Source organism: Andrena cerasifolii, chromosome 14 (genome assembly GCF_050908995.1).
Source record: "Andrena cerasifolii isolate SP2316 chromosome 14, iyAndCera1_principal, whole genome shotgun sequence".
Classification (NCBI taxonomy): domain Eukaryota; kingdom Metazoa; phylum Arthropoda; class Insecta; order Hymenoptera; family Andrenidae; genus Andrena; species Andrena cerasifolii.
Window position 1 is genome coordinate 5557753 of NC_135131.1, and position 22625 is coordinate 5580377.

Consider the following 22625-nt stretch of genomic DNA (forward strand, 5'->3'; position numbering starts at 1 on the left):
AAATAAAGGTAAAAGATTTATATTTAATGTGACATTAAACCCCCCTCCTGATAATTGAACGATGAGTCGATGATGGGTTAGAGAATGTTAAGAATTCGTACAAATAAGTGTAAATATATTTAATAAAAACTCTTTACAATAATTAATTATATCTTTCATTTTGTGAAGACTGATTCAGTTCTATCAACATATTTGTCGGAAATGTCTATGTCTTTTGCTGCTTCGTTTAATATTTTTGAAAGTAAAAACAGCAATTTCTCTCTGTAGGGTTTAACTAATTTCAAATTCTCTTCCGCGTTATCTATGCCTTCGTACCGAATAATATAATCTACAACATTCCATACGATACTTCGCAACTCCAATAATAATCCTGCCGTTCTGAAAGAAAGGGAATATATTTAGCAAAGGGTTTACGAAAATGTAGCGGGTAAGAAGTAAATGCTAAAATACAAACTCTTCGTCACAGCACAACTGTATATTTTTCAATCTATCAAATTTAATAATAACATCCGTGCTTTCGTCAGACGATGGCTCTTGCTCCTGCAAATACAATGGTTAGAACTTCCCAAATGTAGATTGGGTGTTCGATCGTTGTTGTTCGATCACTAAGAACATACCTTCTGGCATTCGTAGCCACCTTGAGTAAATAATAGGACTGTCAAGGGAGAAATTATACTCGTGTCTGGAACCATACAGCTTCTCCGATCGATGTGCTCCATTCCAACAATGTACGTTAAAAACGGACTCGGCCATATTTTTCTGTTGTAATTCACGCTGTGCGTTTTCAAAACGACTTTCTCGTTATTGCTAAACAAACAGAGAGGAGGCGTGCACTTCGATTATTTATCCTCCACCGCGTTCGCGCATATTTCCAACACTCTACTCACGACGATAGTAAGACGTTCGCGTTTCTTGTAAATAGCCCGTTTTTATATCCATAGCTCGATAGTTTTATCAACTGGTTTGTAGCCGAATATAAAACTGCTCGAATTAATTCCCTATTTCCGGTGTGTGTATTCACAGCGTCGCAATCAGACTCTGTCCCCAGAATACCGCTTTCGACAAGCTCGGTTATGTGTAGTTCGCATATTTCTATAAGTAAATAATAAGTGGATGAAATATCAATGGAAACAATATGCATTCTCAAGTGTCTAACGAACTTACGTTTTATTATACGGGAAGTCTTCTTTTTGTAGTTGTCTGTGGGCATTGGGTTATTGTCGTTATTCTTCAAACGCGCAAAATATTCTAAGGTAGCAATATGATCGCTTGTTTCGTGAAACTGTTGCTTTTGCTTCCTCATGACCGATTTGTTGCCTAGCGAAGTAACGGCCAATTCATTGTCGGTAGTGAACATAACAATTATGTTTAAAATAGGATTTAAACATCTGTAAATGAGAAGAGAAACAGTTACTGCGAAGTAATTATTAACTGGTTCAAAAATTATTATGTATATACATCCACACTCACTGAAAGGTGCTAGAAAACACCAGTGCTCTACTTAGCTTAGGGTCCAAGCTAAAGTTTGTTATGCGTTTTCCTAATGCAGTAAGATTTTCTTCTTCGTCAAGAATACCGAGACCTTGCAAACTACTTAAAGCACCAGATATTGCTACGTTGCTAGGCTTTTCAAGCATATTACTAAAGAAATCATTTATTTTCTCGCTATTGTATGTTTTACTGAGAATAATTGCTTGCTCCAGCGATGTCCTATGTATTTCCGGGATTGGGTAGACGTTCAATCGGCTGTAGTCTTTCTTTGTAATAAAATGGTAACTTTCACCGGGTCTAGTGCGTCCAGCTCTGCCTTTTCTATATATACAACATATTTTAATCTTTTTCCCGTTAAAAATAGAACTACGGAGCACAGAATAGAATAACAATTACCTTTGACAAATATTTGCCTGCGAAATCCAAGTGGTTTTTAAACTGTACATATACTTTTCTTCGTTCCATTGCATTTCTTTCTTAAGAACGGTATCTATAACGTAATTAACGTCTTGAATGGTAATACTGCTTTCAGCGATGTCTGTTGCCAAAATGATCTTCTGATCAGATTCCGGAATGGGATCAAAAATCTTCTGCTGGGCTTCAATGCTGAGCTTAGAGTGAAGGGGCATTATGTACTTATTGGGGACCCTAAATCTTTCTAGCATATCTTGAAGACACTTGATTTCTTGCCAACCAGGAAGAAAGCATAAAATAGCCCCCGGCGGTTTATTCCTCATAATCCACTGTATCAATAATACTATTTTCTCATAAGGGATCGTTATGCCCGCGTAACTGTTATTGCTTTGAGGGTCTCCTTTAAAGAGACCCATGTCATCCAGAAAGTGCATTTTCACGGGGTACACTTTACCAGGTACATTAATGACCGCGCAGGAGAAATAATGCTGGAACAATTCTACGTTCACCGTCGCGGACATGATTATAATTTTTAAAGATGGATTAACATTCAACGTCCTCTTTAATAGCGCAAGCAGCATGTCAATCTGTAGAGTTCTCTCGTGAGCTTCGTCTATAATTACATGCGACACTCCGTTCAGAGTAGGATTATTTTGTATCCTCTGTAGCAATATACCCGTTGTGCAGAACAAAATCGATCCCCGCGATCTCGGTATTGAATTCTGAAGTCGTACGTGATAGCCAACTACGTCACCCACAGTTTCGTATCTCTCGTGCGCAACGCGGTTAGCCAAGGAGATAGCTGAAATCCTACGAGGTTGCGACACTAGTATATTACATTTATTCGCTTTATTCTCTTCCGTGAATGCATCGATTATGAATTGTGGGACCTGGGTGCTTTTCCCACAACCGGTATCACCTTTAATTAACAGCACCCGATTAGCCTCTAAACTATCCAGGATTTCTTCCCTGAAAAGTATCCCTTTTTTTATTCCATTAAAACTACGCATGAACAGTAAAATGATTATATTTCCTAAATAATAAATAATTCAACATTTAAATGCAAGTTACATACTTGTAGTTATGAATAGGTAGATCACTATTGTTTCTTGTCTGTAATTGAAGACGATTTGCTAATCTAGAATTACGCCTTTCAATTTGCGCCTCCTCACGTTCCGCTGAGTACGAATTTGATTGTTTCTGTTCCGAAACACCTTCAACACCAGCCATTGTAGATGATATTGCTACTATAGGTTTTATTTCCTAGAATGTATATAAGTTTATAAGTATCGAACGTGTATTGATAATGTGTATGAAACTTACACGATTGAACGTGTCCACTAGAGATTCTATCTCATTTTTAAATTCTGGATCCAGATTTATTCTGGTGGTCTCCTTGAAGAAAGTCTGAATCTCGCTCTTGTCGTATAAGATAGGTTTTAAGTTCTTTATTTTATTGTTTGCGTGCAACCACTGTAAGCACTTCGAGGCAGCGTTCTTTGTAGCTGCTTTCTTATTTGATGCTATATGTTTGAAAGACATTTCTGTGGGCCATGATACATTGATAATACACTTATGTTGCTTGACGAAGGATTTATGGTCTACTTCATGAATAAAATTTATACATTCTTTATCGTTCAATTCATTATGCACAAGCTTATAAATAGAAAGAAGGTTCCCAACAGGATCCTTCAAAAATTTTTCAGAACCTGAAATGGATAAAGCGGGAATATTTTTTATCTGTAGTCCCAGATGAAATATTTACCAGTTGTGTTTAATAGTACTGTTACTTTATTGTACTTACGATCTTTTGAAACTTTGGAATCATAGGAAATTAGTCTTTCATTTTTAGTTTGAACATATACCTATTTTAGAAATTATATTTTAGCTATTTATATTAACCTCTATAGCATTTCTTTTATCCAGTATAATTACCTTCTCAAATTCGTCTGCTTCATCAGTTGCCTCTTCATTTTCATTCAAGTGTAACTTAAAAAGGAAGGAAAGTGTTATATTAAGGCTCATATCTTTAATAAAAATAAGTTCGAAGTTTCGTAATATTTTACCTGCAAGTACCTATTAGGACGTTTATTAGTTTTGAATTCTTTTCTGTAAGAACAATACGATTTTGCTGGGTGCACACTGATCTGTCGGAAGTACGTCCTGCATAATTGATTTGTGTGGTGCAACCTTAAACTGTTTAACAAATCTATCATTAATTTATATTCTTCACTGATTTTTTATACACATTTTTAGAAATGTTATTCACTACTTACTAACTGCACACTGATTTGCTTAAACTACACGTAACTTCTGATAGAAACATTTTTTTCGCATTACATGACAAAACTGTAAAAGACTGAGTACTTCATAGGTTTTTACTCGTGCATAATTTTACGTACATTAAGCGCACGTATATTAATTATTATGGTAGATATTATTTATTTATCCACCACGCGACCACGCGACTCACAAGAACATAATAGTACCTTCAACTTACAAGTACATAGTGCCTGCAACTCAATACTAAAAGCTCCGGATTTCTTGTCCAGAAATTAACGGGAGAAATTGGAATTGCACAAAACTAAAATCGCTTGGCGTCGCAAAGTATACACCGGCGTCCAGAACAGTCCACAAGCATAACTCTGTTCTCTATTTCACATTTCCTACTTCTCCCACTACTGCAAAAAGCACTAACTGGCAATTCCAGCAGTTATCCAGTGCCCGAACCTCTAGTCAAATTGACCGGAGGATAACTGGCAGATAACTCGAGACTGGAGGTGAAGAAATAGCCATGTGCCAGATATCTGCCAGATAACTCTGACTGGCAGATATCTGGAAGTGAAGAAATTGACCGTTAGTCACGCGCTTGACACCGCTTCACAGAAAATATTATATCTCCATCAATTTTACTAATTTCTTCATAAAATTTGGAGAGACCATTCTTGAAACACATGTCTTTCAGAAAATGTGAAAAAGAAGAAATCGATTTTTCCGATTTTTTACAGTGGTCTCCCCCCTTAATACAGCATGAATGATCGCCGGCCTTTTGTGCGTACAGTTCTGCATGAGTTTCCCGTCTTGGCGATAAGTGTCTTTAGGTAAACGCCACGTCTATTATGTGCCGACAGTAACCCTTGAGTAACCCATGTACCGGTGAACTGGAAAAATTGAAATATAATAATATTGTAAGTGAAACGACATTTCTACGAGGAGAAGTATGACTCGGCATTATCTAATTCCATTAGCGTGGAGCATTACATTGCTCCTCAGTTTGCATATCCAATCTCTTGCCGCTACCGACGTCGTAGACACGAACTTGAGTCTGAAAAATGTGGAGAAGCATATTGATCTGCAATCTCAATTAACGAAACTCACCACCAGACTGGTATTAGAAAATGGAAGCAAAGATCGACATATACGAAACTTCCTCTTTGCATTGGAATCTACGCAGAAGACTAGTCTTAGCTATATAGCTGCTTACAGGGAGCCTGTGCGGGTCGAGCTGAAGTTGACCGAAACAAAGGTGAATACAGATCCAGACAAGACCTTCTATCGAATTGAACTGAAGGACCCGCTACCACCGGGCAGAACTATGTCCGTTGAAATTGAAACTATATTAACGCACGAACTTGTGCCTCACCCGAAAGAGATTACCCAGAAGGAGAAGCAATTAGTAAAGTATATAGGAAACATTTACCTTTATTCGCCGTATACTATAATGAAACAGACAACCACTGTATCTCTGCCATCGAGGAACATCGAAAGTTACACTAAGCTTAAACCAGTATCACAAAGCGATTCGATGATCACATATGGCCCTTACGAAAAGCTCCCTCCCTTCTCGTACGAGGAATTGAACATACATTTTGAAAACAACAACAAGTTCCTCACTGTAACTAGACTCGAGAGAAGTATCGAGATATCGCACTGGGGTAATATCGCGGTAGAGGAACACATTGACCTACTGCATACCGGTGCTTTATTAAAAGGCTCGTTCTCGCGTTACGAATACGCTAGAGAATCGAAATCAGGGCAGGCTAGCATTCAGAGTTTCGATACCATTTTACCTGCGGCTGCTTCCGATATTTACTATAGGGATGAAATCGGTAATATCTCAACGTCGCACACTCGCATTAAGAAAGATTCTGTAGAGCTAAACCTTCGGCCACGATTTCCATTATTCGGTGGTTGGAAAACCAAATACATCGTTGGATATAATGTACCTAGTTACGAGTATCTGTTCCATTCTGGGGATCAGTACACTTTGGAAATGAGATTACTGGACCATGTGTTCGACGATATGATGGTGGATGAGTTAGTTGTAAAGATTATCTTGCCAGAAGGTTCGAAGAACATAGAATTGAGCTTGCCGTATCCCGCGACACGCTTGCCGGACACTCTTCATTACACGTATCTAGATACTACTGGCCGCCCGGTACTTTCCATTACCAAGAGGAACTTGGTCGAGAATCACATTCAAAATTTCAAGCTCAAATACACATTCCCACGTATATTGATGTTGCAAGAGCCGCTACTCGTAGCAGCAGCCCTGTACTTACTATTTTTATTAGTAATCACCTACGTAAGACTCGACTTTTCGATCGACAAAGACGAGGTTTCAGAGAGTAAGTTAAGAATTGCTGGCCAATGCGAAAAGATCTTAGCGGCGCAAGATCGCCGAGTAACTTCTTACAATGAACTAGACGACCAGTTGGCTTATCTCAAGACGAACAAGGATGCCAATGCATTCCTGTCCGTTGTCAAAGGTATTAATCAGGAATACAAAGGCGCGACGAATGCCATCACAGAAATTGTGCAGCGTTTGAAAGGGGAGTCCGGAGATGTATACGATCGAGTTCAAGAATTACAAAAGTATGACCGAACATTGAAGGAACTTTATAATCAGCAGCAAGCGCTTTACGTAGACAAATTAGTACCGGGCAAGATAGGCCGCCAGCAATTCGTAGAAGCAGAGGCAGCCATTGCGAAGAAGAAAGAAGAATGCGTCGAGAAAATAAATTTGATCGTGAAGTCTTTGCAATAATGAAATTTAGAAACAAGAGACTTGACAAAGATCATTTCAACAGCTCGCTGAAGATTTCTTTGTAATAAGTTAGAACTGATCCTTTCCTGTATAATATATTAAGATTTGTAATAAAGAACCATAAATTCTACACTCTGACGTTTTTCATCCATGTCATCTCTACATATATAAATGAAAACGTCTGTTTTCCTGTTCCTGTATAACTCAGGAACTAATATAGATCAATTTCGATGCGGCTTTTTTTAACATGTAGTACTATTCTCGGGGAAGGTTTTAGTCTATAATATCATCTCGGTATTACTAAATGGTACTGAGTAAAAAGCGAAATAGTGAAGCGGGGCAGATAGATCTAATTTTACATCTGCATGCGGTTTCCCGCACAGTGGTGGGTGGGGGATGCTTGAGGATCACATCGTTTGTCTATACATGTATATAAAAGATGTCCTGACTGACTGACTGACTGACTCATCAACGTCCAGCTCAACTGTTTAATCTATATAGGAACGTGAAATTTGGAAGGTACATTGTTTTCATGACGTAGGTGCCCACTAAGGAAGGATTTTTGGAAATTCCGTCCCCAAATGGGTGAAATGTATTTTCACGGATTCCTCAAAATCTTTTAGGCCCCATTCGATATCAACTTGGTTTTTTACTTCGAAAGGTTACCCACATAAATGCCTAAAAACCAATTTCAGGATTTTGCCCTAATCAACCCCTAAGGGGGTGCGGAGAAGGATGAAATGTGTTTTCATGGAGGCCTTAATATCTCTTACGCCCGAAGCGAATTATGTATGCGAAGCAGCTATTATACTTTCATATTGTCATAAGTTACGTGGTAGGCTCAAGATGCATTTAAATCTGCAGAATGTATTTAACTATCAGAACTAAAGAGAAATTATTCAGTATACGCGGTAGAAACGATAATAATTTCTGAGAAGCATAATTGCGATGTATTATAAACTTTAATTTCGATGAAACTCGCGTGTCAGTTGCCAACACCGGTTAAATAAGACACCTGCTAACCTGTCAGGTAGTGCCGTGTCTTGGGAAACTGTCACTTCGTTGATTCGTCGAATGCTCAGAGTTAAAATGAGTAATCTACGAAAATTTATAGGTAATCTAATTCTTTTCTCGGCGATTACGTTAACGTATTAGCGCTTGATATTTTTGTACAAGCTATAGCTCATTTTTTCTGCCGATTTGAAATATTAATACGAAGGTTATACGTTGATGATTAATACGTCCCACTGCTAATTTTCGCGTAGATATTGGAGCCAATTTGACGGATCCCATGTACCAAGGAATTTACCACGGATCTCAGAAGCATCAGCCAGATTTAGATAAAGTATTAGAACGAAGTTGGAATAACAATCTCTCGAAACTTATAATAACTGCCGGTAACATAGAAGAGAGTAAAAAGGCCCTTGAAATAGCACGAACAGATGGTAAGATCCCAGCGCCTGAATGCCCAAAAGATGTTAGTTGAATTGTATATGATTCGGTTTGAGAAAGACATCACCGACACTATCGCGTCTCTCTATCACGGCTAGCTATAGTCTATTATTTTGAAATTCTTTTCCTGCGTAGAGCTATCGATGTATCGCAAACAGCTACCATGACTCTGGTACAATTAATATTTTATTATATACCTTGCAGGCGTTCAACTGCGAGGGTAAAGATTTCTCGGTATAGCGTACGGCTACAGTTTATTTGTTTCCGTATTTGTAAACCGCTGAAAGAGAGATGCAATGGTTGCCGTGATTCTGTTCTGTAACTGCAACAACAATATGCATGTCGATGGAAATATCTAGGTATATATTATGTTACCCTCTCTTGCGCTCTATCCAATCTGATTCTATATTCACTGTTACGTGTATTCCAGAGCGATTGTTTTCAACGGTTGGTTGCCATCCGACGCGTTGCAATGAATTCGAAGCGAGCGGTGACCCGGAAGCGTATCTTAAGTCGTTGTCTGATCTAGCTGAAGATAATAGGGATAAAATCATTGCTATTGGTGAAATGGGGCTAGATTACGATAGGCTACAATTTTGTCCCAAGGATGTGCAGAAGAAGTATTTTGAGATGCAATTGTCTTTGTGCTCCGCTTTAAAATTACCGATGTTTTTACACTGCCGCAACGCTAGCGAAGATTTTGTAAGGATTTTAAGAAAACACAAAGATACGTTAACGGCTGGTGTCGTACACTCCTTCGACGGCAATCCGGAAGAAGCTAATTCCATTTTACAAATGGGATTATATATTGGTATTAACGGATGGTATGGCTGATAAGTGGACGTGTTTGCAGTTTTCTATGATATTAAACGTCTGTTCTCTGTCGCAGCTCTTTGAAAACAGAAGAGAACCTTTTCGCCGTTACGACTATACCGTCGGACAGGCTGATGATAGAGACTGATTGCCCGTGGTGCGAAATAAGACCAGCTCATGCTTCGGCAAAAGACGTCATCACGCATTTCCCGTCTGTTAAAAAGGAGAAGTGGCAACCCGATCAGATGGTTAAAGGAAGAAACGAACCGTGCACCATAGTGTAATTATTAAACGATCGTTAGAAAGCTGATTGAAGAGTTAAGCTGTATTTATAATGCGTATTTCTGCGCTACTGTTTGCTTGTTTTTTTTTACAGTCAAATTTTGGAAGTGCTCGCACGAATCAGGGACGACGAAGAAGAATACCTATGTAACCAAATATATAAAAACACGATGAAGGTATTTTTCCCTCATGAACTGTAACGTGTGAAAAATGACTGAGAAACTAATTTACAAGCGGTGTGCACTTTATCATTGTACACTTATACGTATAATCAGGGAGGAATGCTGTGAAACTATGTAACAAAGGAAAGAAAAATTTCTACCAAATTCATTTCTCTAAAGGAAGGAAATGAAGATACTCATTTTTACATGCATAGCTCTATGGATGCGACTGTTGTCACGTTCCATCGATCTCTTTCCATATAAAATTTTAATATATTCTTGTTAAAATGATCATTGCCACCATAATTATCTCCATTAGTTGCATTAGTAACGCTACTATGATTATAATAATAATTATTACTATTCCTATATTTATCAGCATTATTCTACTATTCCTATGAACATCATTTGATATTCTCATTACTGTACCCAACGACATTAAGTTAATATTCTAGACACATTAAGAAGTTTAATGACACTCTCTACTCCTCCTTTATTTTTATAAGAAAAATACCAAAAAAATACCTTTATTCAATATACTGTTTAATCCACATATTAACTTGTTATATTATCATTCAATCCACGTACCAGAATTATTAAGTGAAAATATATTAGTAAATATACAAAGTAATAGGTTCAAGTTTGACACTATGTAGTGTATATATTACTTTCATAATTATTTTCCTTGACATGAACATTAACTTAAGAAAGGTAAGGATCAACACTTTGATCAAATTTCCAGATTTTCAAAATGTCAAAATTAATCAGAACAGGATACATTCTTCAAATATCACAGGTGAAATGGCCGCCGCAATATATTTGGAAATATGCAACGTTTCAACTTCGGAATCATAAAAATAAATGCACAGGTGATGGAGGAGATTTTTAAATCATCAAGACGAATCACTTGCAACGTCCAATGAATCGCATTCACGGGACTTTAGACAGCGTTTGTACCTTTTCGTACACCCAGTCGTACGTTTGGCTCGCCAACGACTGCGTAGTGTTGATAGCTTTCGAGGCGTAATTTTGCAAATTTTCTGGGCTCAGTTTTCCACTGAAAGAACAACAAGATGAAGCACAACGGTTTATATCCTTGACAGACTTTCTTACTTACACAAAAACATTGTGCCGTAACCACTGAAGCGTCGCGACTGACTGTTCGCCAAGCTTCTCTGCGCACGCACTTGAATAAACTTTCACGAGTTCAAATCCTTGGTTACTTCGCAAACGGATTTCGTCCAGCATCCCCGGAACATAGTGTTCGATCTATGGAGCGCGCCAAGTGATTTAGATTATGCGCCAACACCTTACTTATGTAGAGAGGTTTAACACCTACAGCTTGTATAACCACAGGTCCGTTCTTCCCCACATACACTACAGCATTATCATAAATTTTCAAGGAAACATTCTTCATCACTAGATAAAAGTCTTCGGCCAATTTGATATAAGGTTTACAGGTTTCGATAGTTGCTTTGTAATATTCTGGTGAACTAGCTTCTATAAATTCAAGCACTTTAGAAGAATATTCTTGCGTCACGATCCACGCCTTTTGTCCATGTTCAGATAATCCGCTCCTTTTCAAGAACTTACCTGTATTAGATTCTAAGCAACAGTAATATTAATAATTCATTATCAAATAATAACCATCGTGCTTACCCAAGATGAATGCTTATATTTCGATCGTTTATTACCTTCAAAATTACCGTGCTTGTAAGTATCGTAACCTACAACAGCACCAGTCAAAAGTAATAACAAAATAATTCCCTTTCCCCAGGGAAACTTCTTATTAGATGAAGCTGTCATTTTCGCTAGTAGAACCTGCAATGTGATAACAATTGAAAAACCATCCGATATCTCGATGACGATTAATTTGTTTACCGTTCAAAATACCGATAACTAATATACCGTTCTTGTTAACAAGTTTAAGGTTTAAAGGTCAACACGAAGATACCATAAAAACCATTTGTCGTCATACGTGTAAACGAATTATACTCGTTCCGATTCACGTGTTTATGCACTTCTTACCTCTATAATTCATGCGAGAGGAGAATGTTTTCTAACGTATGCTATTTTAATTCTTTCAAATGCGTATCTGCTTGTAAAAAAAAAAAGATATGATGGCGATGAACACGATGAATGTCGTCACTGGCGGTGCGAGGGGACAACATGCGATCGATAACCTACTCCCAAAAAAAAAAAACAAGCTTACCTAACCTAAGCTATACCTGCAATTTGAATCTATCGAGACCGTTCACGATCGAAAATTTCGATAACGTGAGATAACCTTGGAGCGACCGTTTCGGTAGTTATTACCGAAAGATTACACTCGGCTAGGCGGTCGTTTTCACACACGAACTCGGGCGAGCAGTCAAAAAACGGCTTATAACGTTCCGTGCCGCTAGAATACCGTAGAGTATACCTGATCCGGCCCTCTGCGCAACCGTAGGGTGTGCATAATTAAAAGCACCCAACAAGGCGCGCCATTTCAAAATGATTTTCCCGCGGAAGCAACTGCGTGTATAGCAAGTGTACAAAAAATCTATAAATAGGAACAGAAACATACCTTGCATATCTTATTGCAACTGTTAGCAAGATTTTCGTCTCTGCCCTTTTTCCATTTTTCGTTAGTTGTCTGGAATACTATACACGTTTCCTTCAAACACTTTGTTTTCAAAGTTGAACGTAAGGTGCTCCAGTTAGTATCTGGAAAATAAAGTAACAATTGAATCTGCAAACGCGTCGATCGACTTCCCGCTCTTAGCGAGGAATCTCACCTATATATGTCAAAAGAAGGTGAGATTGGTAGAGATTCTTGGCATAGAGGGACCTCCAAACGGAAAAGCAAAGAGGGTCGGTGGTCAAACAAACTACAAGTGTTTTAATCAACTCGTTTCTGTAGTCCGCGTGTATTTTCTGTGTAACTTTTCCCATTAACAGCTCGAACAGCTTTGCGTAACTTACGCTTTTATTTTTTGAGAGTATTATCTAAAAAAAGTACAGAAAATATAGTTTTCTATTTTCGAGCAGTTATTAAGATCTGTAAGGTTCGAATGCTCACTCTTAATTTTTCAATGCTGGTGCTGATTTCCCCGCCTACCGAGGCAGGAACGTTCAGCTTACCGGAACACGTATCTTCGACGATGTCGAGGTACAGTTCCGGCGTAAGATCATGAAAGTTCTCGTGTCCGAAAACAAGATCGTTAAGAATTTCCGCTACGTAATTAGAGTAACTCTTTGTTTCCAGCATGGGAGACATTACTTCGTGCCATACTTTCAAACCCACAGCCAAGTTTTTCCTACCAGCTTGGGACAGGGACCATAGCAAAGACAAGCCAATAGATTTTCTATTCTGATAGGAATTTCTCGCGCTAATCAGTTTAGGAATGTTAACGATGGTCATTTCAGGGTTAGTGGATGCCAAAAGCTGTAAAAATATCTTATGCCCCACTACCGGCGATCCTTTTACCATGTCAGTAGCCATCGCGGTGAGAGTATTTTCATAAAAAATTTGTGCTGTTTGTTTGCCCGCCATCTCTATTGCTTTCTCCAAGGTGGAAGAGATTTGTTTAGGTACTATGCTCAATGGATAATCTTTGGATTTCCCAGAGAAGACTCCGTCTTCCTTGTCGATGGGTATTTTTACATTGAGGAATGCGGCAAGGTCCTTCAACCAGATCAATGGAGCTTCGGGGAACCTGGTTTGACCAGTAATCAAAATATCGTGCAGCTCGTCTGGATTGATCTACGAGAGCGAGAGAGCTTCGATGATTATACCTTTATATAAATGGGATAAAAAGTGAATTGAAAATATACACATTTATACCATATTTAGCGCATCTTTTATAGATTTCGGAGGTTTCTCTTTAGGCTCTTGTTTCTTTTTCTCAGGCTGCTGTTGTTGTTGCTGCTGCTTCTGCTGCTTCTTCTTCTCTTCATTTTCTTTAGTTTTGCTCTCTTTCTCTTTCGACGGTTTCTTATTTTCTTTATTACTGTCCAAATTATCATACAATGTTTTTACTTGGCTCAAGGGAACTGAAAGCGAATAAACCCTTTGGGAAACATATTTTTAAACTGTACGGGATTTAACATTAAACATTCTCCTATATATGTGTCCAAAAGTTATTCGTATCGTGCCTTCGGTTAAACGGTATTCAGTGTTAATTATGATACTTTTAATTGACGATACTGTAGGTGAAAATTATTAGAGTCAGCTGGGGTTAAAACTAATAGCTTACGAAAGTCTTCCACTTTAGGTGAGTTTTCGATAAATTTCTTTTTCTCAGCCTTCGAAAGTTTGGTGATCTTTCCATTGGTTTTGTCCTTTTTGTTCCTTCCAACTAATTCCCAACCGCCAGATGACATATTGCAGTAGATGCAGTAAACAAACGGACTTCTAAAGATACTACTAAAAGGCACTGAAGTGTTTGTTGGCAATTGTGTGTCGACCGAATATCATACGTGGTCGCGCATGCGTGTTTAGCGATCTGCCACGCGCTATTCTTGGTCGCGTCAACAAACTTTTGCAGTCCTTTTATAGAAAAAGAGCGTTTATAGGAGCACACTCTCAATGAATAGTTACTTCTGACAATGAGTAGCACAAAGTTATATTATAACTTTTTCTTTGGTCGAAGGGTAATGGTGTTTATCGAGCACCACGTACTTCCTTTACTTATGTACGCACTTTTACTTGTTTAGTAGCAACTTTCTATGTACTTTCACTTCGTAACGAGTGTGCAATTAATCTCACATACGTATCTCTCTTTTAAATATCAGTATTCCTTAAAGTTATTTGTTAAAGAATTTGACCTATGAATATCATGATTATCCTTTTTATCGAAATGTTTTTGCTCGTTGAAAAACTGTAGTTATTTTTTTAAACGCGAATACCATCATGCGGTTATGCTTAGCTTCAATGCTTACCGCTAACAGCGCTGTAATCTTATTCCGTTCCGAATGGATGATGCTGAATGCGATATGAAAACACATATAAACATACACGAAAGTCGTAATATTGTAGTATTATTTCTTTGATATATTTGCAAAATTCATTTTCAACATATATATTTGATAATTTTTTAAATAGGCATTAGAAGTTCGCGGGCTGGCATGCACACAATACTAGTGTGCAGTCATGCGCAGTTCCCATTGATTTCGACCAATCACGATCGCGGATTTCGGTTTGCGCGGGCAGCAACTGGTCTTTCCGCAGTTCCTCTTGCATCTTCTTGGATCACGTTCACGGTCACGTCTCTGTGTAGCAAGTGCATTAAAATGGTCTTTTTCATGATATTATATCGAGTTTCGTGCTATCTAAGTGACAAGAATGTAAAGAGGAAGCGACGGGACATCTGAAATTATCGTTTTTGACGGGAATCAAGCATCTGGTTTGGAAATATGCGTAAGTTAAACTTTTTCTATATTCCGCTCGGCAGTCTGTGACGCCACACTTGATGTTTCGTTTCAATCTTCGAAAATATCGGGAATTATGCTCCAGTAGTACTATTTATATGTTCTTTTGCACCTTTTCGAACATAGTTTGTAATTCTGTAGCGTTGTAAGTTAATTTGACACTGTTTTAATGAATATTTCTTCCTGAATATTCTGTGGACGCCTGCGAGGTCCACGATTAAAATTCCGTTGAGTTTCGCAATATTTTCGACCAATCACGTTCGAGCATTCGGCGGCAAAGTTTGAATTCTTGGAATTGGTGATTGTAACAGTTATAGTGGAAGCGTCGTCGTCATTGCTTGTGCTAAATTTTCGTTTTTAAGTTGATTAACAAATTTTTGAATTGTTTAAATGTAAGAATAATATGAATAGACAGCGAGAAGAGTAGAATATACCATATATCTACGCGAATCTATCATTTATTTCGGGGAAATGTGAGTTGGGAAATTTTTTCTAAATTTCTGAAAAATATTATAGCACTTTAGATTTTAAAGGCAGATTTTTGATACGTTTCATATAAATTCAAGTAAGCAATATTGGAAATATAAAGCGATATGAAATTATTACTAATTAAGTAGTTACTCGTAGTTGGTACATTTATTCGAGTTTCCTCATTCAATTAGAATGTTTCGCGACGTGTTTCGAGGCAATTATTATTTAATTACAATAAGCTTGTATGCATTACAACACAGTTATTTTAAATTTTAATTTTTCTCTGTTACTAATACCTTGTAGCAATCGAATTTAAAGGAATTGCTTGTGCAAATGGTAAAATTTGAAGTCAGTAACAAAGAGGTGCTCTTTTACGTATTTATATTTAATATTTTATCGCCTTGGGTCGTAACCATGATAGGAAATTCTATAATATATTTATCAGCGTTAAGATGAAAAGAAAGAAGAGATTAAATTGAACTTTCTTCATTATCCAGTGGTTGTAATTAGAGTGGAAATCAGAGTAACTCAAATTTCCCTGCATTTCGGTCGTAGTTGGAGATTTTATTAGGTACATTTGTACACAAGTCACTTGTGTTTCGATGATTTTTATGAAACTACTTTTATAATACCATCGGAATTGCATTTATATCCGGTTTTGAAGGCAGGCTTGCATATTTAATAGAAATCGCCTGTGATGTCGCCTGTCCAACTGCTGCTGACTACTACGATGTCGCCTGTTTGCTGCTTCAAATTGGTGAGTCGGAAATGATATACAGTTACTAACCATGTCACCCAGCTACTGTGCAATATAATTATGTATTTGTACTTGTATCTTTTGTTTTCCTGTTAAACGTTTATAGCCTATCGCTTTATATTGCCCAACGCGAACTATAGTCCTTTATCTTTTTCCCCCTCTCTCTCTTCTTCGGGTCCCAACAGCAGCGGCGCACCGGGAGAAAGGTGGTCACCCCATCTTTCCCTAGTACCCGCCCCGTGATGCTTAACTTCGGTGATCTAGCGAGATCCGGTGTCTCCATCACGGCTACGGCCGCTGGTGCAATACAATTATTATTAACTATAATGTAAAATGATTTTAATCGATGCCTGCGATTCTCGTTTAGCTTATTCTAAGGGTAGTTCACTCATAAGAGACTCTTTTATGCGTTAGATTTATTATTTTATTAGATTTATTAAAATCGTCGGTGGTTTCAGCCGCGCAGTCTGATAGATTGGTTGAGAAGAAGATCGTCCCACGCAGTGAGATATTTTCTGTCCAATCTGAAAGTCAAAGTCGAGGATAATTCGTTATTATAGCATAGGTTTACAAGTTCCACTTTTTTCACTTTACGTCCATAATTTATCACCACTATAAATACGTACTGCCTATGCCAAATGTTGAACAGGTTGGTTTGCGTTGATCTCGCAAGCCTGGAGTTTCGCGAAGGCTCTTCCTCTCGCATTACTCATCTCATGTATGTATAATAATGCTCGTACATCCTTTCCTTCTGCCTTAGCGATATCCACACTGGCCTGTTAACGTTATAAAATGTTACCAACACCGAGACATTTACGATAGTCCTATGTGACGTTTTGTTGAAGATAAATACTTACGCAAAGTTGAGCGAGGGTTGTTAATTTGAATTCTTTTATCGTTAGCTGTTAGGTAGGTTCGTGGTATGAAGTTATTTTACTATCTCTGAATTCGAAGAACGCGCCGGGATGGATATTTAACACGTACAATTAATATCTCCATGTATTTTGTTATATATTTACAATTTGATAACAGAAACGTTAAACGTAACAGGTAGCCTCCCCCTCGACTGAAAGATCTACTCCGGGCATCTTTCCAGTAGAGCGCGAGGCCAGCTAAAAGTCACATAAATATAATATTCGTCATAATAAATTCATTACAATCCATAATATGTATATGTAATATACGTTATTTAAATTTCCTTAAACATCTGTTTAATCGGTTCAGTGTTTCCCTTCAGCGTAATTTTCCCTTTACCGACCGGTGGCTTGTTCTTGATTACGTCCTACTATTACTCGCTTTTCTTTTAGTCTTTAGTATATTCGGATTGTCCGTACTTGATGATATTTATTAAGTAATTCTCTCACGAAATCCCGCGAGTTCTCTTAAAAAAGAAAGAACATTGTTCGGTGCAATAAACTTTGTTTCTTGTTCTCATTTTGCTCGCGACAGTGCCATCGACAAGATTGCGAATAGTCGCAGATTTCTCCGCGAGAACATTCAAAACGCGCCTTTTGATTCTTCCCCTTTCAATTCTTTAACATATGTACAAAAAACTTTGATTTTATCCCATCTTTCTCTCATCTAATATACCTGCTCTTATCCCCTTTAAGCTCGGTCCTCACGCCTCAGTGTTCATTTTCAAATGGAATTCTAGATCTATCGATCGTGAGAACTTCACTTAACACCTTCACTGCCGCGAACGCGCGAGGGTGCAGTGGCAATTGAAAAGTTCCGTGACCCCCTTCGGTGCGTAGTGTAAAGACTACAGCACCGCGTGTCATTTGCTCGTTAATATTAATAAAAATTGTTTAAAGAAACGTTTGATCATTCTCTTTGATTTCGTTCAGGTTTTGATTTTGGTCGTTCGACCGCAGTGAATGCGTTAAACTCCATTCGGTGATTAATCCTTTGAAGTGATTGGGAACTTGAGGTGTAAAATCGGCAACTTAGAGTCGAGGGTGCTGTGAACCAATAGAATTAAGGTAATCGCGAGGTTCCGGTTAAATCACGGTAAAGTGGAGTTTCAAAGGATCGAACCAAGTTGGAGGACAGTCTCTGTTGTTTAAATCGAAACTCTGTTGCGCTTTTTCCTGTCGCTTCGCGTGAATATCCGAGTCCTGTGGCAGTGTGTTACGCATAATAACGGATTTACGGTTAGTCTTTATGTTACACCTATAAGTATACGTATATCTTTACAAAATGTCACGCACACTTTGAGTCTCGTACGTGATCGAAGAATCCTTTCGTCTTAACACTTTAACACTTCTATATCGGTGGCTGTTCAGTATAGCGCAGATTCCTGGGAATCCCGGGTTGCCAATTACGCGGTGTACAGTCGCCTTTACGCAGCAAGCAATTTGGATTGTTTTCAACGTAGCAATCGATAGTTTCAATTGTGCAGCGATACTGTTCTCCAATTACTAGAAATAAATCCGCAAGATTTTGATATTGGATAAGGCTCGTCCAGCTCTCGCTAACATTTCGGCTCGATTTGCGCTAGCGATCTAATCACTAATCAGCTTTTCCAATCATATTCGAACGCATTGCGCAAGATCTCAACTTATAATAACTTAAACGGTCGAATGTCGTGCAGGTGAAATTGAGTTGTGACTGATTCGTGGTCAGCTTTGTGATTAAAACATCATTAGATCAAATGCGAGTCAAGTTTCCCTGGAAGGATCGTTAGTCCATCTTCTTTACAACATACGTGGCGATTTTGATTCTCGTACGGACGATGAGATTTATCTTGAGTAGCGATTGTGCGTATTAGGACGAGGATGAATTGTGCTGCTCGTCGACGATCGAAGCATTCGATTGGCGAAGAAGAATATTACAATTATAAATTTCAATTCCATTCCTGAAGAAAGATTTGAGCAGAATACACCAGCAGCTCTTTAATTTTCCAGTCTTTGTTCGTTAAGGTTAATGCAAATAGAATCTTTTAATTGAACGGTCCATCGTGTTTTAAAGACAGGAGGTACCTGTCTCGCTATTTCTAATACTGCTATAATTCTGATTTCAATCACAGCGGGATTAAATAAGCGAAGAGAATGTATATGAGTTAAAAAATGGAAATCTTGGTTCCCCGAAAGTTTTGTTAGCCTTTATAGCATTCTGCTGGCAGTTGCTTTCTCCTTTTCTCCAATAAGATCGTTAGAAAAAGATTTTACATACAGTCCTTTCTGAGCACCGTGAATTCAGATATCTCTGGACCGATCGAAAGCGGTGGAATTTGGTCGAATCGTCGACGAGCAACTGCTTGATGATCCGAGCATTGATTTCATACACTTACACCGCGCAACGTTAACGTTTGTCACCGCAAACGGAGGAAGAATGGGAAAGAACCGGACAACTAAACGGTACGCGACACAAGTACAGGTCCTTAGAAAGTAGCAAACGTTTCTGACGTTCTTACGGTATAAATTCACTTTTATGTACAAGGAACATCTAACATCGTAGTGGATAGCGTTTTATACACGGGTCTCCATGATCGATTCACGTGGTTGAGCGTCTCTCCCTTCCCCGTAACAGCTAGAATTCATTATTACCGACTAGCCGGCCGAACGTACCGCGTTTCATTCCACCCTGAAAGGATCTTTAATCGAAGTCCGATGGATCGCAGAGAGAAGTTCGTAACGCCGGGAATTCCCCCTTCATCTATGATATTCACCATCTACGTATCGTTGCCGATCCCTATAGATCTTTCGTATCCGTCGAGGTATCACGATTCTCGCTCGGTACTCGTATCAAAGGAGGATCTATCTACCAGTCAAAAGACATGATAATCATCGTCATCACAGTGAACCTCTCGGCGAATATCAGTCTGATCGTTGGCTGCGTCGTTCCGCGGCTTCTCCGGCTTCTCTTGATTCGCGAGCTTTCAAAACAACCTTCACAGAACGCCCACGAAACATCCCCCGCCTTGGATCGCAGGACTTGCTACGCAAACTTTCAAAATAACCTTCGCGGAATGTTCATCAGCCGTTCTCCGGCACCGCGGATCCTCCCGAGATCCTCGAAACTATCATTCAAAATAACTCGTGGCCGAGTTACTTGCTTGCGGAAGATTGCCCGTCTTCCAATCCCTTCTCCACGGTCTGACTGTATCGAGCGATGCCTCGCGTTCCACTGGGTAGCCTCCTCTTCTCCCAGCTCTCTTCTTCGTCTTCTTTGTCGTTGAGCGAAAGCTTGATTCACCCCCCTCCGTCAGTCGCTGGCTCGTTGTCACCTAGATATCCAGGAAGTTGCGTCGATGCGAAGCTGCGCCAGGCCAGGCGCCGTTCCAGCGTCTCGCTTGCCTCGAGGTCCAGGGGAGTCTTGGCGAACTTTCGAAGACACGGACGCCTCCGAGCTGCGCGAATCCCCCCGTAGAAGCTCGGGCGGCACGGGCGAGACGCTTAAAGCAAGGTCGACGCTGTCAGGACATCCGGGACGACTGGCTTCGGAGGGGGGTCCAAGCATCACACTCTCATCTCGCTCATTGTCGCCTGGGACACGCGACTCGACACGGTGGCACTTTGCAGCAGGGGCTGGTTCTCTGGTGGACTCTTTGCTCGAGGGGGTGGTGGTGCTCTTGGCACTGTCAGGTGTATGGACCCGTTTGGTGGACCCTGAAAGATGGAGCAATCATTCTTGTCAGACCTCGAACGGACGGATGTTGGACAATAAGTTGGAAATCAAGCACGATCAGCGTTGGGAACGGAGGTACGGATGGTGTCCAGGATATATTCGGTAGCACAGTCACAGCAAACGGCTGAAAGAGGGATGGAGAAGGTGCGGGGAACGTTGGAGATACCAGTCGTCAGTTGCGAAAGTATATCGCTCGGAATGTCTGTGATAAAGTGGAAGCGAGATACCGCGACTTAGGGAGGATTATGCGAAGCGAAGAGGCTTCCAGCGACGAAGGCGCGAATCGGCGGGAAATTGAAATATCCGGATGAAAAATGAAAATCAAAATCCAGGATGGAAAGTTAACGGGCGGCCATTAAAGTTCTCGTTTAATGAAGTTGAGGGGCTCGCCCGGAACTCTTTGGGCCCCCTCGGAAATTCAGTAACGAGATGAAAGGTGATACTGTCCGTAGGTGGAATAATGACCGGGGCGAAGAATGTCAGAAGCCTTGCCAGTGTAAATTTCACCGGCGCCGCAGCTTAGAAGTTTAAAAGTTTCTTAATAGGATTATGAATTAAACTTCCAAAGGCCGGCGGTCGTTAACGAAACTTTTTTAAATCAACGACGGGACGTAAAATATTTCAAGCCCGCGTTGCGAATGGCCCCTCCCCCCGTCCGTAAATAAACTTTCTGTTTATGGACAATAAGAGTTATACGGAGCAGCGAATTACTTTTTTAAGGCTGGCTCGTTGGACGAATGAAAAGCGTTCCGGGGGAATACCTTGCTTAAACGATGCTTTGATTGCGTTCAACAAATTGCTACTAACTGGCGGACTCGTCGTGATACGAAATTACTCGTTAAGAATTTCAATTATAGTTCACGGGGCAGCAGGAACTCTTTCTTCAGTTGGGTACTAGATCAGAGTGATTGCTGTATCAAAGCTGGAGAGGCGGCTACTTAGAAAGATTAAAGGAGTAGGCTAAAGGGATGGTAAATAGCGAAGAAGGGCGAAATGCTAGGGAATCGTCTCGTTTGATCCTGAACGGGAATACGAGGGGTTGATCCGTTGAAGTAAAACGATAGGCTCTCACTTGGGTTTGTGCGTTCATGTCCTGTATGACGGAAGCTCGGGGAAGAGTGGCATGCTGTTGCTGATGTTGCTTTTGATAGTGATGCTGATGAGGCAACGTGTGAGTTCCTTGGCCCTGTTGGAGGAGCGTGTTGGGATCGTTCGGAGGGCCTTTCATTACATTCCTACAACGACGATCGATCGTTACGAGTTCCATAACACACGGGAGTAATAGACACGAGCATGTTAATATTTACAAATGAAAGACTGTCGTGCGGTGTATGAGTGATCCGAGTGATCGAAAGTGAGCAAGCAGTGACGGCGGTTACCTTCTTAACATCTCGTTCTCCACGTCCACTATCACTTGTCCGCTCCCAGGAAAATGGGAGTGCGGCGGTGGCGGCTGTTTGAGCTCGGTGAAACCCCGTGGCCCGCACTGTTGATTCAACATCTGTTGCTGCTGGAGGCTCTTCACTTCGAGCCTTGTCTTGTCCCGCTGATAATAGACGCCCGCGAAGATCAGAACGTTCAGTATCAGCAAACTGCAGCCGATTGCGATCGTGACGCTCAGGGCTGTCGAGTACGCGGCATACCTGCGCCAACGGAAACAAATCAGCCTTTACACAGTTACGAGTGTTTCAGTTAT

General features: G+C 39.8%; 5 protein-coding genes across 6 annotated transcripts in view; 2 read left to right on the forward strand and 3 right to left on the reverse strand.

Moving 5' to 3' along the window:
* Positions 1–98: 98 nt before the first annotated feature.
* Positions 99–4412, reverse strand: LOC143376278 (ATP-dependent RNA helicase DHX30). The gene is made up of 13 exons (XM_076826411.1): positions 4182–4412; positions 3972–4101; positions 3841–3894; positions 3710–3770; positions 3229–3614; positions 2981–3168; positions 1888–2874; positions 1471–1812; positions 1165–1388; positions 888–1092; positions 618–807; positions 455–540; positions 99–378 (listed from the first exon to the last, which is right to left on the reverse strand). The coding sequence occupies exons 1-13, from the start codon at positions 4229–4231 to the stop codon at positions 156–158; spliced, it is 3126 nt and encodes a 1041-aa protein (XP_076682526.1). The 5' UTR covers positions 4232–4412; the 3' UTR covers positions 99–155.
* A 564-nt stretch (positions 4413–4976) lies between these two features.
* LOC143376286 (dolichyl-diphosphooligosaccharide--protein glycosyltransferase subunit 1) lies at positions 4977–7082 on the forward strand. The gene has a single exon (XM_076826423.1). The coding sequence runs from the start codon at positions 5126–5128 to the stop codon at positions 6950–6952; it is 1827 nt and encodes a 608-aa protein (XP_076682538.1). The 5' UTR covers positions 4977–5125; the 3' UTR covers positions 6953–7082.
* Positions 7083–7770: 688 nt separating this feature from the next.
* LOC143376289 (deoxyribonuclease TATDN1) lies at positions 7771–10717 on the forward strand. Its single transcript, XM_076826430.1, has 5 exons — positions 7771–8066; positions 8218–8397; positions 8835–9228; positions 9294–9497; positions 9594–10717. The coding sequence occupies exons 1-5, from the start codon at positions 8027–8029 to the stop codon at positions 9697–9699; spliced, it is 924 nt and encodes a 307-aa protein (XP_076682545.1). The 5' UTR covers positions 7771–8026; the 3' UTR covers positions 9700–10717.
* On the reverse strand, positions 10172–14200 carry Tmem214 (Transmembrane protein 214). The gene is made up of 9 exons (XM_076826415.1): positions 13899–14200; positions 13487–13695; positions 12722–13405; positions 12438–12648; positions 12227–12366; positions 11355–11481; positions 11000–11265; positions 10778–10929; positions 10172–10717 (listed from the first exon to the last, which is right to left on the reverse strand). The coding sequence occupies exons 1-9, from the start codon at positions 14023–14025 to the stop codon at positions 10591–10593; spliced, it is 2043 nt and encodes a 680-aa protein (XP_076682530.1). The 5' UTR covers positions 14026–14200; the 3' UTR covers positions 10172–10590.
* A 3081-nt stretch (positions 14201–17281) lies between these two features.
* Nlg-4 (neuroligin 4) overlaps positions 17282–22625 on the reverse strand; it is a 249389-nt gene continuing 244045 nt past the window's right edge. Inside the window, exons 12-14 of one of the 2 annotated variants that reach the window (XM_076826412.1) lie at positions 22309–22572; positions 22002–22164; positions 17282–20910 (exon numbers count right to left, since the gene is read on the reverse strand). In XM_076826412.1, the coding sequence (XP_076682527.1) occupies positions 20761–20910; positions 22002–22164; positions 22309–22572 (577 nt within the window). In that variant the 3' untranslated portion in view covers positions 17282–20760. The remainder of the gene's footprint in view (positions 20911–22001; positions 22165–22308; positions 22573–22625) is intronic. The other variant, XM_076826413.1, reaches the window with a different exon arrangement.

Bases quoted from the DNA above. Each gene is read 5' to 3' on its own strand.
- LOC143376278 (XM_076826411.1), bottom strand. From the start codon at position 4,231: ATGTTTCTATCAGAAGTTACGTGTAGTTTAAGCAAATCAGTGTGCAGT. The intron at 3,771-3,840 runs GTAATTATACTG...TTTCTAAAATAG, and splicing joins AAGCAGACGAATTTGAGAAG to GTATATGTTCAAACTAAAAA. The intron at 541-617 runs GTATGTTCTTAG...TTGTATTTGCAG, and splicing joins GTGGCTACGAATGCCAGAAG to GAGCAAGAGCCATCGTCTGA.
- LOC143376286 (XM_076826423.1), top strand. From the start codon at position 5,126: ATGACTCGGCATTATCTAATTCCATTAGCGTGGAGCATTACATTGCTC.
- LOC143376289 (XM_076826430.1), top strand. From the start codon at position 8,027: ATGCTCAGAGTTAAAATGAGTAATCTACGAAAATTTATAG. The intron at 8,067-8,217 runs GTAATCTAATTC...ATTTTCGCGTAG, and splicing joins TAATCTACGAAAATTTATAG to ATATTGGAGCCAATTTGACG. The intron at 8,398-8,834 runs GTAAGATCCCAG...CGTGTATTCCAG, and splicing joins TGAAATAGCACGAACAGATG to AGCGATTGTTTTCAACGGTT.
- Tmem214 (XM_076826415.1), bottom strand. From the start codon at position 14,025: ATGTCATCTGGCGGTTGGGAATTAGTTGGAAGGAACAAAAAGGACAAA. The intron at 13,406-13,486 runs GTATAAATGTGT...TCGCTCTCGTAG, and splicing joins TAAAAGATGCGCTAAATATG to ATCAATCCAGACGAGCTGCA. The intron at 10,930-10,999 runs GTAGGTGTTAAA...CGCGCTCCATAG, and splicing joins GACCTGTGGTTATACAAGCT to ATCGAACACTATGTTCCGGG.